This window comes from Equus quagga, chromosome 11 (genome assembly GCF_021613505.1).
Source record: "Equus quagga isolate Etosha38 chromosome 11, UCLA_HA_Equagga_1.0, whole genome shotgun sequence".
Taxonomy (NCBI): Eukaryota; Metazoa; Chordata; class Mammalia; order Perissodactyla; family Equidae; genus Equus; species Equus quagga.
In genome coordinates this window covers 55,403,018-55,417,926 of record NC_060277.1, presented here as the reverse complement: position 1 = coordinate 55,417,926, position 14,909 = coordinate 55,403,018, and the positions used below count along the sequence as shown (strand labels likewise).

Genomic DNA, 14,909 nt, shown 5'->3' with positions numbered 1-14,909 from the left:
AAAAGGGCACCCTCATACACTGCTGGTGGGAATGCAAACTGGTGCAGCCACTATGGAAAACAGTATGGAGATTTCTCAAAAAAATTAAAAATACAAATCATATGACCCAGCTATCCCACTACTGGGTATTTATCCAAAGAACTTGAAATCAACAATTCAAGGAGACTTATGCACCCCTATGTTCACTGCAACATTATTCACAATCGCCAAGACGTGGAAGCAACCCAAGTGCCCATCAACTGATGACCGGATAAAGAAGATGTGGTATACATAGACTGTGGAATACTACTCAGCCAGAAAAAAAGACAATCGTTACAGTCACAATAACATGGATGGACCCTGAAGGTATTATGTTAAGTGAAATAAGGCAGACAGAGAAACACAAACACCATATGATTTCACTCATATGTGGAAGATAAACACATGGACAAAGAGAACTATTTAGTGGTTACCAGGTGGATGAGGGTACAGCGTGGGTACAAAGGGTGAAGGGGCGCATCTATATGGTGACTGACCAACAATAATGTACAACTGAATTTTCACAATGTTGTAAACTGTGATAACCTCGATTAAAAAAAATCAGTCGGTTGGATTTTTTTTTGGATTTGTTTGCCTAGTTTTCTATTTATCATTTATTGTCCCCCAAACTCTCCTCCAAATGTCTAACTTTTCTCTTGGTATGTTCAAACAAAGTAGGCTGTTAAAAAAGATACATAAAATGCACAGACCATAAAGGAGAAGACTAGTAAATTCAACTACACTAAAATTTTAAATTGTTTACTAAAAGAGAGTAAAACAGTAAAGACGATCCACACAGTGGGAGAAGTTACTCATTATACAGACAACCCACAAACTATAAGTAACCAAAATATATAAAGAATTTCTATAAAACAATGAGAAAACGATAAAATAGCCAATAAGAAAACGTACAAAATATATGAATACGAAGAAGTTAAAAGCCAGCAGCTGCCCCTAGGTCGAACGGCCCAAGCACAGAGGAGAGAGGCTGACATTTTACTTCACACCCATTTCTTTGAGTTTTGTGTTATGTGTATACATCGCCTTTTCAGAAAGACATACAAAAGTGTTACTGAAAATAAAAATAAATAAAAGAAAAGAAGTTCTATGTTTTATATTTAGCCATGTGTATCGAAGTACCCTATATTTTCTATAAGATTATGAATTTCGAGACATACATGTCTACATGACAATGTAGAGCTTATTATCTCATTTCCTTCGACATGTGCTAACATGTAGGCGAGGCCATTGCTCACAAATACATGTATGTTGAGCAAAACCTACCAGTTTTATGGAGGCTGTGACCATTTTCAATATAGTCTCTTGCAGCCTCCACGCACCCACGCTTGGTGAGGAGCGGTGCTCAATTAAGTGCGCAATAAACTCAATTAATGTGATGCACATTCTGTCCTTCTCTTCATTCCAATCTGGTAAGCTTTCAGATTTTAAATACTCCTTTTCCTGCTTATTCCTTAACTAATCTCTTTCCTAGGACAATCAATCCTTTTATACTGATTAGCGTTTATTAAAACAAACTGAAAGCTAAATATTTACATTCATTTTAGTCAATCATTGCTGCAACAAATTTCAAACATTCAAACGTCATACAGTCACTCTAATTCTTGATTCTTTTTAAAAACATAATTTCAAAATTCACCAAAAACTGGAAATCCATTGTTTCTCTCATATTCAATTTGCTTTGAGAGAAATTCTTTACTTATTTTTTCAATTTGGTCTTGAGAGAACAGATTCACTCCGGGAATAAAATAATGCTCAAGCCGTTCTGTCTTGAGGCAGTGAAGAAAGTACGTCACGCAGTTATCAAAGCAGGATTCCAGGTCATTGGAGTGCCACTGACTGTCATGTGGGTCCTGGGTACATACATGAAAGAAGGCAGTCTTCACATGATAAGAACAGAACTTATCCAGTTCCTTTCGGTTTCCGAACTTTTTTTTCAGTTGTTCTAATAGATATTTCATTAGTTTTAAACAATCTTTCCTGTTGAATAAAAAAGAAAACCATTTATTTTTACTTATTTACAATCTGTTTCATTCCACAAAGAGCTTTAGGCGTCTTAGAGGATAAACATATGAAGATACCAAAAAAAATACAGGTATTAATAAAGATACAAAAATAATAAAGATATATAAATAATACAAATATAGAGTCACTCTAAAATCTGATTATTTTTTCAAATATATGCTTTGAAGTTTCAAAAACATTTTTTTCCTCCCTTTTCCCCATTCCTAGCTTAAATATTTTATTCTATCAGGATCAATTCAACTATTTGAAACTGGCACATATTTATATTACTCATTCACTTACTTAACACCTAGAAAAAATCTTGTTTACATTTTTTTTTTTAAGATTTTATTATTTCCTTTTTCTCCCCAAAGCCCCCCCCCCCCAGTACATAGTTGTATATTCTTCGTTGTGGGTTCTTCTAGTTGTGGCATGTGGGACGCTGCCTCAGCGTGGTCTGATGAGCAGTGCCATGTCCGCGCCCAGGATTCGAACCAACAAAACACTGGGCTGCCTGCAGCGGAGCGCGCGAACTTAACCACTCGGCCACGGGGCCAGCCCCAATCTTGTTTACATTTTTATAAAATTATTCTGCCCTATTAGACTGCAAATATTTAGACTATGCATCCAGTTATTTAGTAGTTGACAAAATTTAATGTTTATAAAATTATTTAGCCTTATCAGCAATATACTTTTCTTAAAGTTTGCTTCAGAGCCTGCATATGAAGCCTTAAAGAAGCACCCTGCACCTGCACGTTGGGCATTCTTGTTTTGACCTTTTAACTTTTGTGACCCTTTTACTGGACAACTATAGAAGCTTGAATGATTCCTTTTCAACCTCAGTTCTTTTTGGTGTGTATGCTACCAAGATAAATAACTACCCATCTCTGAGTGTTATTTCAAGTTTAGCCAGTCAGTCTCCAGCCTTCAATGCAGCCAAACCATCTCAAAGCAAGCACCAGTATCCAGTAAAAGTGATCCTTTGGCCTCCTCCCATTGCGTGATATTAATATTCATTACCTCGAAGCAACCAGAATACTAAAACACACCCAATTGTCTTGGCAAGTCATGGCTAGTGTTCACACTCCATCTCTCTGTACACACCCACCTGATCCAGGTTCAGGCCTGTGGTCCCTGGCCTTGCCTTCTAACAATACTCTTTCCTTGGTCCTTTAGCTCTGATCCCCTGGCTTCATGCTCACCCTCTAGATAATACTCCAAGTCAACCCAGCCATGCACTGCCCCCAGGACTCAACCCAGCAATGATCATCTTCAGGTTTGAGCTATGGAGTCAACAAAGAACTAAACATTCCATAGATAATCCCCCACTTAGCAAAATAAGGAGGCTACCTGCAACATTTCACTCCATGAGTCTCACAGCATGTTTTAGACTGTCCATGATTTTTCAAGATATCCTTTTCAATGTGAGAGAAGGAGAGCCGCCATGTTTCTTCTTAATTTCCAAAAAAAAAACAGAAAAGCACTTTACCAAAAACATCCATATATAAACAACACAATATTTAAGTGATTTCCTTCCTTATCAGGAGGAGATAGACTAAAAGAAGTGAACAGATAAATAATGTAAATATAAATTAAAACAAATGATTTGAAGCGAACAATGGGCTAAGATAGGAAAAAATGGGGGAGAGACATCAGAGTTTAATAAGTTAGCCATGGTAACATGTATTTTGTTTATTTTTGCATACTATCCTTGTGTTTGTATTTTGTTTATTTGTTACACCATCTTTGCAAGTTTTGGTATTCATGTAAAATGAACTAGGGGGCATTTCCTTTCTTTCTATTCCTTGGGAGAGTTTATGTTAGAATAGAATGATTCCCCTGTTCTCCCCAAGTTTTACCAAGGCTGGCTCTTTTAAGCTCTGACCATCCTATTACCTAGTTGGTTTTATAGTGGGAATGCATGATTGGTTTATAATTTAAAAATCAATCAATATAGTCTGACACATTAACAGAATAGAGGCGAAAGATAAGATCTTCTCAACAGAAACAGAAAATGCAGCTAATAAAATTTAAGATTCATTCATCAGTTTAAAAAAACCCACCTCTCAGCAATTTACATCTGGATGGAAACTTGATCTGATCAAAGGTAGATTTAAAAAAAAACAGTAGCATGATAATATAAGGTAACAAGCTGAAGTTTTCCCTTTGAAATCAGGAAGGCAGCATGTCTGCTATCCCCATATCTGTTCAACATGCACTGGCTATCCTAGCAAGTATAGTAAGGGAAGGAAAAACAGGGTTATAGCATTGGAAAGGGAGAAACACAGCTATCATTACTGATAGATGATATAATTGCATATGTAGAAAAGAAGATGGGTGACAAGTACGTGTGAGTTCAATATATTCTTCAGCCTACTTTCCTATTGGTTTAAAATTTCTCATAATAAAAAAGTACAATTACTGCGAGTAAATGTAACAAAAGACATACAAAACTTCAGTGGAGAAAACTCTAAAACTCCATTGAGAAGTATTAGAGAAAATCTAAATAAATGGAGATGTGTATCCATACATGGATTGGAAGATTCCTTGTAAATATATCACGTCTCCCCAAATTCACCTATAGATTAAACGTACTCTCAATCAAAATTCCAAAAAAATGTTTTTGTGGAACTTGACAAGATGATACCAAAATTTTGATGAAATACAGAGGTCAAGAATATCTAAAACACTCTTAAAGAAGGACAAAGAGGAGAACTTATCCTACCAGATATCAAGACTTAGAAAAGCCACATTATGTATGACAATAAGGTATAGTGAAAGGATAGAGAAATATTTTAGTGGGACAGAATAAAGAGTGTAGTTAACAGCTACACAATTATATGGATAATATGGAGAAGGTGGCAGAGTTGAGTGTGTTCATTGCTACTGTATAAATCCATTTATGAACTCCATTTATGCCATTCTAGAAAAGGCAAAACTATAGAGATGGTAAACAGATCAGTGGTTGCCAAAGATTTGGGATGAGGAGGGTTGAAGAAGTGAAGCATAGGGGACGTTTTAGGGCAGTGAAACTATTACGTAAGGATAGATACATGATACAATGCATTTGTCAAAACCAGTAGAACTTTATAGCACAAAGAGTGAACCTTAATGTATGCAAACTTTAAAAAAAATAATTTAGGAAGTCAAACGATCCAGCAAATAATGCAGACTGTGAAAAGGGATTCTAACTGCACTACAAATGCATGTAACAACCTCCCTGAAGGGGGTGGGGCAAAAGGGGCTGACCTAAGTTACTTTGGAAACAAGGTCTGTAAGACTGAAGGCAAAAGGAATCGTACCCAAGCACTGTACTCTAGTTGACAGTGGCTTCCCACGGGGAGTGGGTTCACAACTCTGAACAACTGTGCATGTGTACTAGAACTGAACAATGAAGCAAACAGGTGTCAGACGGTGGGCGCCAAGTTTTTCACCACTGGAATGAGAAGTCACAGACAGCAAGGAGAGAAGGTTAGAATGATCCATGTGATGATGGATTATAGTTAGAGACATCAGTATGAACTCACGTATAACTTAATATAGTACCAGTGATTATAGATAGAAATATGTGTACATACGCATTTATACTAAGGTTAGTATAAATACATATATTTCCTTGCTCCTTCAACCGAGAGGGATGACACCTTAGTAGCAGAGCACACATGGCACCCAGATCTTATTTTCTAGCATATTCTCCAACAAAAGGATTCAGGGCTCCTTGGAGAAATGACTGATTCTAGGACAGAAGCAGGAAATACACAAGATGAGCCTGGAGCTTCTTGTAGTGCCAAAAAGTGAGTTAGTGCTGAAAACACAAAAACCCCACAGATATGGGGGTTATGTCAAAAGGACACAGGAGCCAACTGAAAGAGATCCTAAAGGCCAAAGCTGGAACGACTTTAGCAATAAAATAAATAAAGTAGTATTGGATTACAGCCCAAAGTATAAAACAAATATCCATGCGTCCATACTGATATAAATGATTTAGTAAATGAATAAATGGGGGAGAAGAGACAAATCTCCCATGCAAAAGAACTCCAAATAATTCGTGTAAATACTCTGCTCTTAAGGAAGTGGAGCATAACTCCCCAATCCTTAAGCGTGAACGGTGCACAGTGGCTCCCTTCCAAATAGTACAGTATGAAAAGGGAGAAAAAGAGTAATTTAACAGTGGAGAAACCTGACAAACACGACCTCAGCCAGGTGACCAAGGTCAACACCAACAGTGCTAAGTCGTGTGCCCTTGATGTCATGTGATGAGAATGGTACTTCACCTCTGTGGTCTTCCTCCCAAAACCCAGAACTCTAGTCTAATCCTGAGAAAAACATCAGACACCTGCCAGACAAGGGACATTCTACAAAATACCTGACTGGTATTACTCAAAACTGTCGAGGTCATCAAAAACAAGGCAAGACTGAGAAACTGTCACAGTCAAGAGGAGCCTGAGGAGACATAGGGACTAATGTCATGTGAGGTCCTGGATGGGGTCGCGGAGCAGGCAAGGTATATTAGGTAAAACAAAAGAAACCTGAATACAGTAAGGACTTTAGTTAACAATACTGTATCAATACTGGTTCATTAATTGTTACAAATGTATCATATTAATGTAAGATGTTAATAATAGGGAAATATGTATGGGTATATAGGAACTCTACTATCTGTGCAATCTGTCTCTAAATCTAAAACTATTCTACAATTAAAACTTTATTTTAAAAAACTACACTGAAATATTTCTTACTTTTTGGATTATTGGCAAAAATTCCAAAGTTTACTGAGCTCTGTTCATAAGGCTGACGGTGAAACAGGTACTCTTACGCATTGCTGTGGGAGTGCAAACTGGTGCAATCCCTGTGGGGGTGATTTGGGCAATATCTAGTGAAATTACATGTGTATTTACTTCCTGACCAGCTGTAAAAATAGAATGTAAAAAGCAATGGGTGCTACCTCAATATAGAGCTATGGCGTGATGTCCAGGATATCTTATTATGTGAAAAGAGGAAGGTGTACTTTTTATCTTAAAAAGGGAGGTAGCATATGCATATGTGTGTGTATATATATATATATATATATATATATATATCATATACATATATATATATAGGTACTTACTTTTTAAAAAATGTAAAGGTAAACCAAAAACAATTTAAAGGGTTTCCAATCAGGGAAGGAGAGAAGAGTGGAGAGGGGACATGAATGGAAGCTATCTTTCTCTAAGACCTTTTTCTGTTTGGGAACCACGTGAATGCTTTTAAAACAAAATGCTTATAAAACAAAATTAAATCAAAATTTAAATCCAGTATCTAAAATTAGAAACCATAATGAACAAATTTAACTATGTTGAAGTGGGTAGCTGGAGAAATTTTTTCAAGTGGGTTTAAACTTGATATTTGGGCTGTCCTTTTATCTTAAGAACAAAAGAACTGCAAAGAAATCTTCAATTTTTTTTAAAATTATACTCTAGGTAATAATACTGGTATTATTATTTTGAAACAGGTGGGTAGATTAAAAAAACAAATTTGAAATTTTTAATTAAAAATCAAACAAATTATATTCTTAAAAATATAGTTTGTGAGAGCAGGAAATGTCTAGTAAAAACGTTTGGAAAGAAAAAAGCCAGGCAATCTAATCCAAGGATTTTCATTACTAATATCCTCTGTTCAGTCACCTGGGGACACACACACACACACACAGAGAGGCACGGTTTTGCCTGAATATCGATAGTCTGGAATGATGGGAGATGGAGAACAGCCAAGGGTAACAGACAGCAGAGGTCAGGTAAGTACCCATCACCAGCCTCCACTTTCATCTTAACACAAGGATGTGAGCAATTATCCAACCACAGTGGCCTTTGTACAGCCACAGGGCCACTGAGGACACTTTCTCATCTCTAAGCTGATCTGTCTCCCAGTCTTCCCCAAGGCGGTCGGTAGAGGGCCAACAGGAGAGAGGCATGGGCCATGCTGAGATTTCTGCATCACATATGCTGGGGGTTTCCTGTGGCAGCCATTCTAGAAATTGTTCAGGGGTGCAACCCTGCTTCGCAGAAAGCTATGTTCCTTCTACAAAGCTACAGATAACAATATACAAAATTCCCTCTTATAAACATCTTTTCTTGCAGAAAATGACCCTATATATATGCAAAATAAAAAGTTGTGGTGTGCGTCCACAAAACCATAAGCCATCACACTAAGCGTGATTGACCACTTCTGGGATCTGTTTAGCAACACTCATTCTAACTTGGTTCACTTTTTTGTGGTCTCCTCCAATTTCCCTGGAGTCCTTATACAAATTTATAAGACAAAAAGAAAATAATCAGCGAATTTTCTTCTGCCACCTGAGAAAATAGCACCAATATTCAGTTTTATCTGTAGACTAACGCAGCCCAGTTCTCAGAAGTTGAATACTGCCTAAGAGTACCACCCGAAAATCTGTCCTGATGTGTGAAGCCAGGGTACACAGGTGAGAAGGAGACCTCACCACTGTGCCCAACCACAGCTGAGGCTGCAAAAAAGGTCTGCCAGCTGCACGGGGAGCCGTGGAAGGAGAAGATGAAGGAAAGAGAGAAACAGGGCTGGGAATGAGAGCCTGGGCTCTGAGGATATTAATGATGTGCAACTGCCGGGAACATAACACGGGATTTTACATGCACTGTCTCACGTCTATCTTCCCAGAATCTTTCCAGCAGCTTTGATGAACCCAGTACACAGATGAGCAAACAGTTTAGAGAGGCTTGGTAACTAGCCCAAGACCACATAGCTAGTAAAAGAAGAATCTTCAAGATTCAGATCCAGGGCAGTCTGACTCCAAGGCCAGTACTTCCTTTCTTTATTAAAAACAATCAAACAAAAATAACATTTGAATGTGGGCTAATAGACATTTTAAAGATGAGTATTTGATATTATTACTATAACTATGCCCTTTTCAATTCCATCTCTTACCAAACTCCCATCTTGTAGCCTATTTAGCCTGATGGCTCTTGAAATGCAACAGCATTCACTGATTTTTTACTGTCCTAGTATAAAACATTAACGATTCTTTTATATATCTTTAAATTAAGCTTCACATTCAAGATACCTTGAAAACCATTTCCTTCCTTTGCATGCTTGGGTACCAGGTAAAACGGCTGTCGTCTTAGACTGTTCTTAACTTTTGTTCCAAGCCAGTTATTGATGGGCAGGCCTTCCTTGGTGCTAGCAGGCCAGCTGCTTTTTGATTCCAAAGCCAGGATTATATCCACAGATATTTCTTTAGGTTTTCTAATGAGAAGTGTTACAGCAGGGCTCCCTCTTCTCTTCCTCTCCACGATGACATCTGTATCTGTTTAAATGTATAAAAGGGAAGAAAGGGTTTATCAATCCAATTTTCTATGAAAATATAGGGAAAATAATAGAACTATGATTGGAGATCTATAAAGTGCTAAGTGTACAGTGAAAATTAGTTCTAAAGTGGAAACTGACCCCACAAAGCAAAGTGTTTTATTCATTTAACCAATATTTATGGATACTTATCATGGGGGGCCAGTTGTCAAGAATCTCTCTAGTATATATGATGAGGAGTCCCTGAAGACATGGAGCTTTGGGAGGACTGTGATTAAATTTCCATCTAAATTTATGGATGGCACTTTGAAGGGAAGCCTGGAGACGAGGCTAGAGGAGCAAGCAGCAGGGAGGAGAGAGGCAGTAGAGAAGATCACGGCAAAAGCCCAACACAGAGGGTGGGTGCCTGTGATAGCACAGAGGCTGTGAGCATTAAGATACAGGGAGCAACCCATGTTCACTGCAGTGTTATTCACAATAGCCAACATCCAGAAACAACCTGAGTGCCCATTGATGGAGGAATGGATAAAGGAAATGTGGTACATATACATAATATATAAGGCTGAATATTACTCAGCCTTAACAAGAAGGAGATCCTGCCATTTGTAACAACATGGATGAACCTGAAGGACATTATGCTGAGCGAATTAAGCTAGACACAGAAAGGCAAATACTGCATCATCTCACTTATATGTGGAATCTAAAAAAGGAGAATATGTAGAAGCAGAGAGTAGAATGGTGGTTGCCAGGGGCAAGCAGGTGGGGAAAATAGGGAGATGCTGGTCAAAGGGTACAAAGTTGCAGTTATGTAAGGTAAGTGTAGAGATCTAATTACAGCATGAGGTCCATCATTAATACAACCATATTGAATACCGGAAATGTGCTGAGAGAGTAGATTTCAGTTACTCTCACCACACATTAAAAAAAAGGTAACTATGTGAGAAGATACGCTAATTAGCTTGACTGTGGTAATCATTTCACTATGTATACATATATCAAAACATCATGTTGTACACCTTAAATATATACCATGTTTATTTCTTAAAAAAAGACACAAGTAGCATAAGTGAAAGCAATTAAAGAAGTTCAAATTAACAGACCTAGCAGATGGACTGAATCTGAGGTAAGGAATAAAGTAGGAGACTGGGATGCCATCCTAGGATTTTGGCCTGGGAAATGGTTGACGCTGATGCGATTCTTCAATACAGACTAAGCAAGAAGAAGAAAGATAGGGTTGAGATGAACTTCACTGTAGACACTCCAAGCTCTAGGTGCCTGTAGGACACTCAAGTGGAGATGGCCACTGGGCAGGTGCCTATGGTGGTCAGAAATTCAGGAAAGGCCTCTAGATGAGAGATACTGAATTTGGGGTTGTATAAGCAACAGTTAGAGATTACTCCCAGATAAGACGTCTGGAAGGAACCACAGTGAGACAGAAGATAGAGCACCACGGAGAAAATCCTAGAGAACATTCTCATTTTCTAATCACAAAATCTGCAAACCTACACACCTCTTACCCATTATTTCTTCCCTCCTGCTACCACCGAGGAAGTGTCTGTCCACCTATTAAAGGACCCCCTGCACATGGTCTCTGGATCCCTCCTCCTCACCTTCTCAAGCACCTTGCTCCTTCAGTTCTTCCCTCTCCTGCATCAGCAGCCTCCCCTTCCCTACTGAATCATTCTTATCTGCGTACAAAGGGTTCCAATATACTAAATATATTTAGAATAAATTCTAAAACATACCTCTCCCTTGACCCTACATCTGCCTCCTTGCCACACTTACCCATCTTTCTACTTCCTTTGCAGCCGAAAGTTTTTTAAAAGTTGCATACCCACACTGTTTCTACTGCATTCCTGCCCTTTCTCTCGTGTGCTCATGACCCCATTGAAACTGCTAAGTCATAGTTACCAAAACCCCCACAAAACTGAAGACCAAATCCAGTGGTTTTCTGGATGTCAGTAGCATTCTAAATACTGACCACTCCTTCTGCAAAACACTCATAGCCTCCTTTTGCTCCTTCTCTTCTTCCCAACCTCGAATGGGATCCCTTCTTACCACTCTACTTAACATTGCAATTTACCCCCACCCTATCCCAACACTCCTTATCCCTCTCACTTTACTATACTTTTTCACCATAGGACTTATTACTTTCTAGTTTACAAGGTAATTATGGTTTCCATCTGTTATTAATTGCATGTCGGCCCTCACATGATTACAAGTACAGAAGGGTGAGGATCTTCATCTATTTGTTCATTAATATATCTGAAACACCTCGAACACCTAGCACATTGGATGATCAATGAATACTGATTAAATTAATGAACAAATGAATCTACACTCTCTGCCTAAGTGGTCTCATCCATTTCCAATGTCATTTATATGTTTCCATGCCGCCCAAATATATCCTCTGAACTCCAAAATTATATCCAACTACATACTTGACACATTCACTTCAACATATCACAGGAATCTCTAACTTCACATGTCCAAAGCCAAAGTCTTAATTCATACCCCAAAATATGCTCCTTCTCAGTTCTTCCTATCTTAGAAAATGGCATAATCAATGCACACAGGTGCTCAATCCAGAATCCGGGAGCCTTCTTTAATCCAGTCTTCTCTCTCACCCCATACACTGAATCCAGAAGCAGGCACTGCTATGGTTTGGGTCTGTCTGCTTCTCCCCATCCCCCACGCCCCACTTGTACCCTATTTAAGACACCATCATCTTTCACCTGAACTAATTACAACATTTTCCTTTCTAATCTCCTTATTTGTATTATAATATCTTCTCCAAAGAAGCCAAAGTAAACTTTTAAAAATACAAAGCCAATCATTACTCCCTAATTAAAACCTGGCTTCTCAATGAACATGGAATAAAATCTAAACTCCTTTCCAGCATCTACAAGTCCTTGAAGAATATGGCCCCTGGCTGCCTTTTCAACTTCCTTTCATGCCATTCCTCCCCTTGTCCACATGGGCCTCTTTTTGTGTCCTTAGCTTGTCAGGCTCTTTTCTGCCTCAGGGCCTGGCTCACCACCCACTCCACTCCAATTGCTACCACTCCTCCCAGTTCATTCTCTTCACAGCACTCACTGCAATCTGTGTTTACAAGTGTCAGGCTTTAAGAGGAGATCCCACCGATTTTATTCAACCACTTATACCCAGTGACAGAGGCAGCAGTTCAGTGATTATCCAATGGAGACCAAAACAGAGCCAATCAACATTTAGGAAGAATATCAAGAAAATGTAGTGGAGTAAAACCAAGAGCAAAGAACTGTTTCTAGGAGGTAGTAGTCAACAGCCTGTTTCAGGGAAGTCAAGAAAGATCAGGAAAAGAGTGTCTGGCAATTAGTAGGTACAATTACACCTTTAAGAATCAAAAGGCAAAAATCTTACCTTCAATGTGTTTAATTTCTTCCTTAATGATTTTCCTAAACTTGGATAGCATCTTAGAAGCTGACAATATTTCCTCTTCTAAAAACTGACTCAGAGGATTTCCTTTGGGATTTCTTTTGAACTTCACAAAGTAATGAGCACCACTGTTGCAATATTCTTCCAGCTCAATTCTGGGGACCTCCAGTTTGAACATAACATCAAATTCATTAGGAGCAGAAATCTAAAAAATAGTAAAAATAGCACTGAAATGTGTGCCTGTGAATGTTTTCCAAGCAAATGCAATTTTTTTTCTTGAAATTTAAAACTCTACTTTGAGGAGGTGATGTCAGCATCATGGGGAGGGAGCTCTTCCCTTAGACTCTCCCCCCTAAGATATAACAAAAAGGACATTCATACACCAACAGAGGACACTCACACACACACAATAGACATCTGAGATTCCACACAGCCAACGTCTGAAGGTGGAGGTGCTGGACCCCCCACGAAGAAGGGGAAGGAGGTAAGGGGATCTCCTCTGCCTCCCCAGCAGCGACCCAGGGCACAGGACTGCACACAGCTCTGAGAAAAGAGGGTGGAGGGACAGCTTTCTGTGTGAACACCTTTGCTCTCCAAGCTACCTCCCAGCCATGTGAAAGCTCCACACAGAGGAGGCTTAGCTATTGTGGGGGTGTGTTCATCAAGCCAGCACCCCAGGAGGGTAGACAGCGAAGGAAGAGCAAGAACGCCCCTGGGATCACACACATGAAAGAAAGCTCCCCTCCATCTGCCTGGCATACAAGCTTGGCCAGTCGGCCAGAGCAAGGGATGCCCACCAGAGTGCATGCGCATGCCTTTGCAAAGCGGCAGTGGAGAGAGGGCAACTGCAGATGGGCCCTGTTGGCATAGATTCCAAAGGGCAGGCACAGATGCCAGAGATAGTGGAGGGCTCAGAATACAGAGTTCCTGACCCTGCCCCCAGGGGCAGCAGGTAGAATCTGTGACAAGATCTTACCAATATGCAAAGGCACAAATCCACCTCCTCAAATAGGATGAAGAGGTATGTTAACACTCCAGACCAGAAGGAAAACGGCAAGCACCCAGAAATCAATCCTAAAGGAACAGAAATTTACAATCTAAATGAGAGAAAATTCAAAATAGCTACCATTAAAAAACTCGATGAGTTACAACAAAATACAGAGAGAGAGTTGAATAAAATCAGGAATAAAATTAATGAACAGAGGGAATTCTTCACAAAAGAGATTGAGACTATAAAGAAAAACCAATCAGAAATGTTGGAGATGGAAACGGAGATGGAAAACACAATGAATGAAATAAAGAAAAACATGGAGTCCTTGAATAACAGAGCTGATATTATGGAGGAGAGAATTAGCCATTTGGAGGACAGAAACATAGAAATGCTTCAGATTGAGGAACTAAGACTAAAAAGAAATGAAGAAATTCTCTGAGAAATATCCAACTCAATTAGGAAATGCAAAATAAGTATTACAGGTATTCCAGAGGGAGAAAATAGGGACAAAGGAGGACAAAGCTTATTCAAAGAAATAAATGCTGATGGGGCCGGCCCAGTGGCACAGCAGTTAAGTGTGCATGTTCCGCTTTGGTGGCCTGGGGTTCACCAGTTCGGATCCTGGGTGCGGACATGGCATTGCTTGATAAGCCATGCTGTGGTAGGCATCCAACATATAAAGTGGAGGAAGATGGACACAGATGTTAGCTCAGAGCCAGTCTTCTTCAGCAAAAAGAGGAGGATTGGCAGCAGATGTTAGCTCTGGGCTAATCTTCCTCAAAAAAAAAAAAAGAAAGAAAGAATAGCCGAGAACTTCCCAAATCTGAGGAAGAAGCTGGAATTACAAGTAAAACAAGCTAACAGAACGCCTAATTACATCAATGCAAAAAGACCTTCTCCAAAGCATATAGTAGTGAAACTGTCAAAAGTCAATGACAAAGAAAAAAATACTAAGGGCAGCAAGGCAGAAGAAAATAACTTACAAAGGAACCCCTATCAGGCCTTCAGCAGATTTCTCATCAGAAACCTTCCAGGCTAGAAGAGAGTGGAATGATATACTCAAAATTCTGAAAGACAAAAACTTTCAGCCAAAAATACTGTATCCAGTGAAAATAACTTTCATATATAAGGAAGAAATAAAAACTTT

At 39.1% G+C, this 14,909-nt stretch overlaps 1 protein-coding gene across 1 annotated transcript in view; it reads right to left on the bottom strand.

The window, feature by feature from the left end:
* Positions 1 to 666: 666 nt before the first annotated feature.
* Positions 667 to 14,909, bottom strand: part of CGAS (cyclic GMP-AMP synthase) — a 24,632-nt gene continuing 10,389 nt past the window's right edge. The window contains exons 2-5 of the mRNA XM_046676510.1: positions 12,757 to 12,976; positions 9,116 to 9,358; positions 3,391 to 3,493; positions 667 to 2,016 (exon numbers count right to left, since the gene is read on the bottom strand). Of these exons, the coding sequence (XP_046532466.1) occupies positions 1,665 to 2,016; positions 3,391 to 3,493; positions 9,116 to 9,358; positions 12,757 to 12,976 (918 nt within the window). The 3' untranslated portion in view covers positions 667 to 1,664. The remainder of the gene's footprint in view (positions 2,017 to 3,390; positions 3,494 to 9,115; positions 9,359 to 12,756; positions 12,977 to 14,909) is intronic.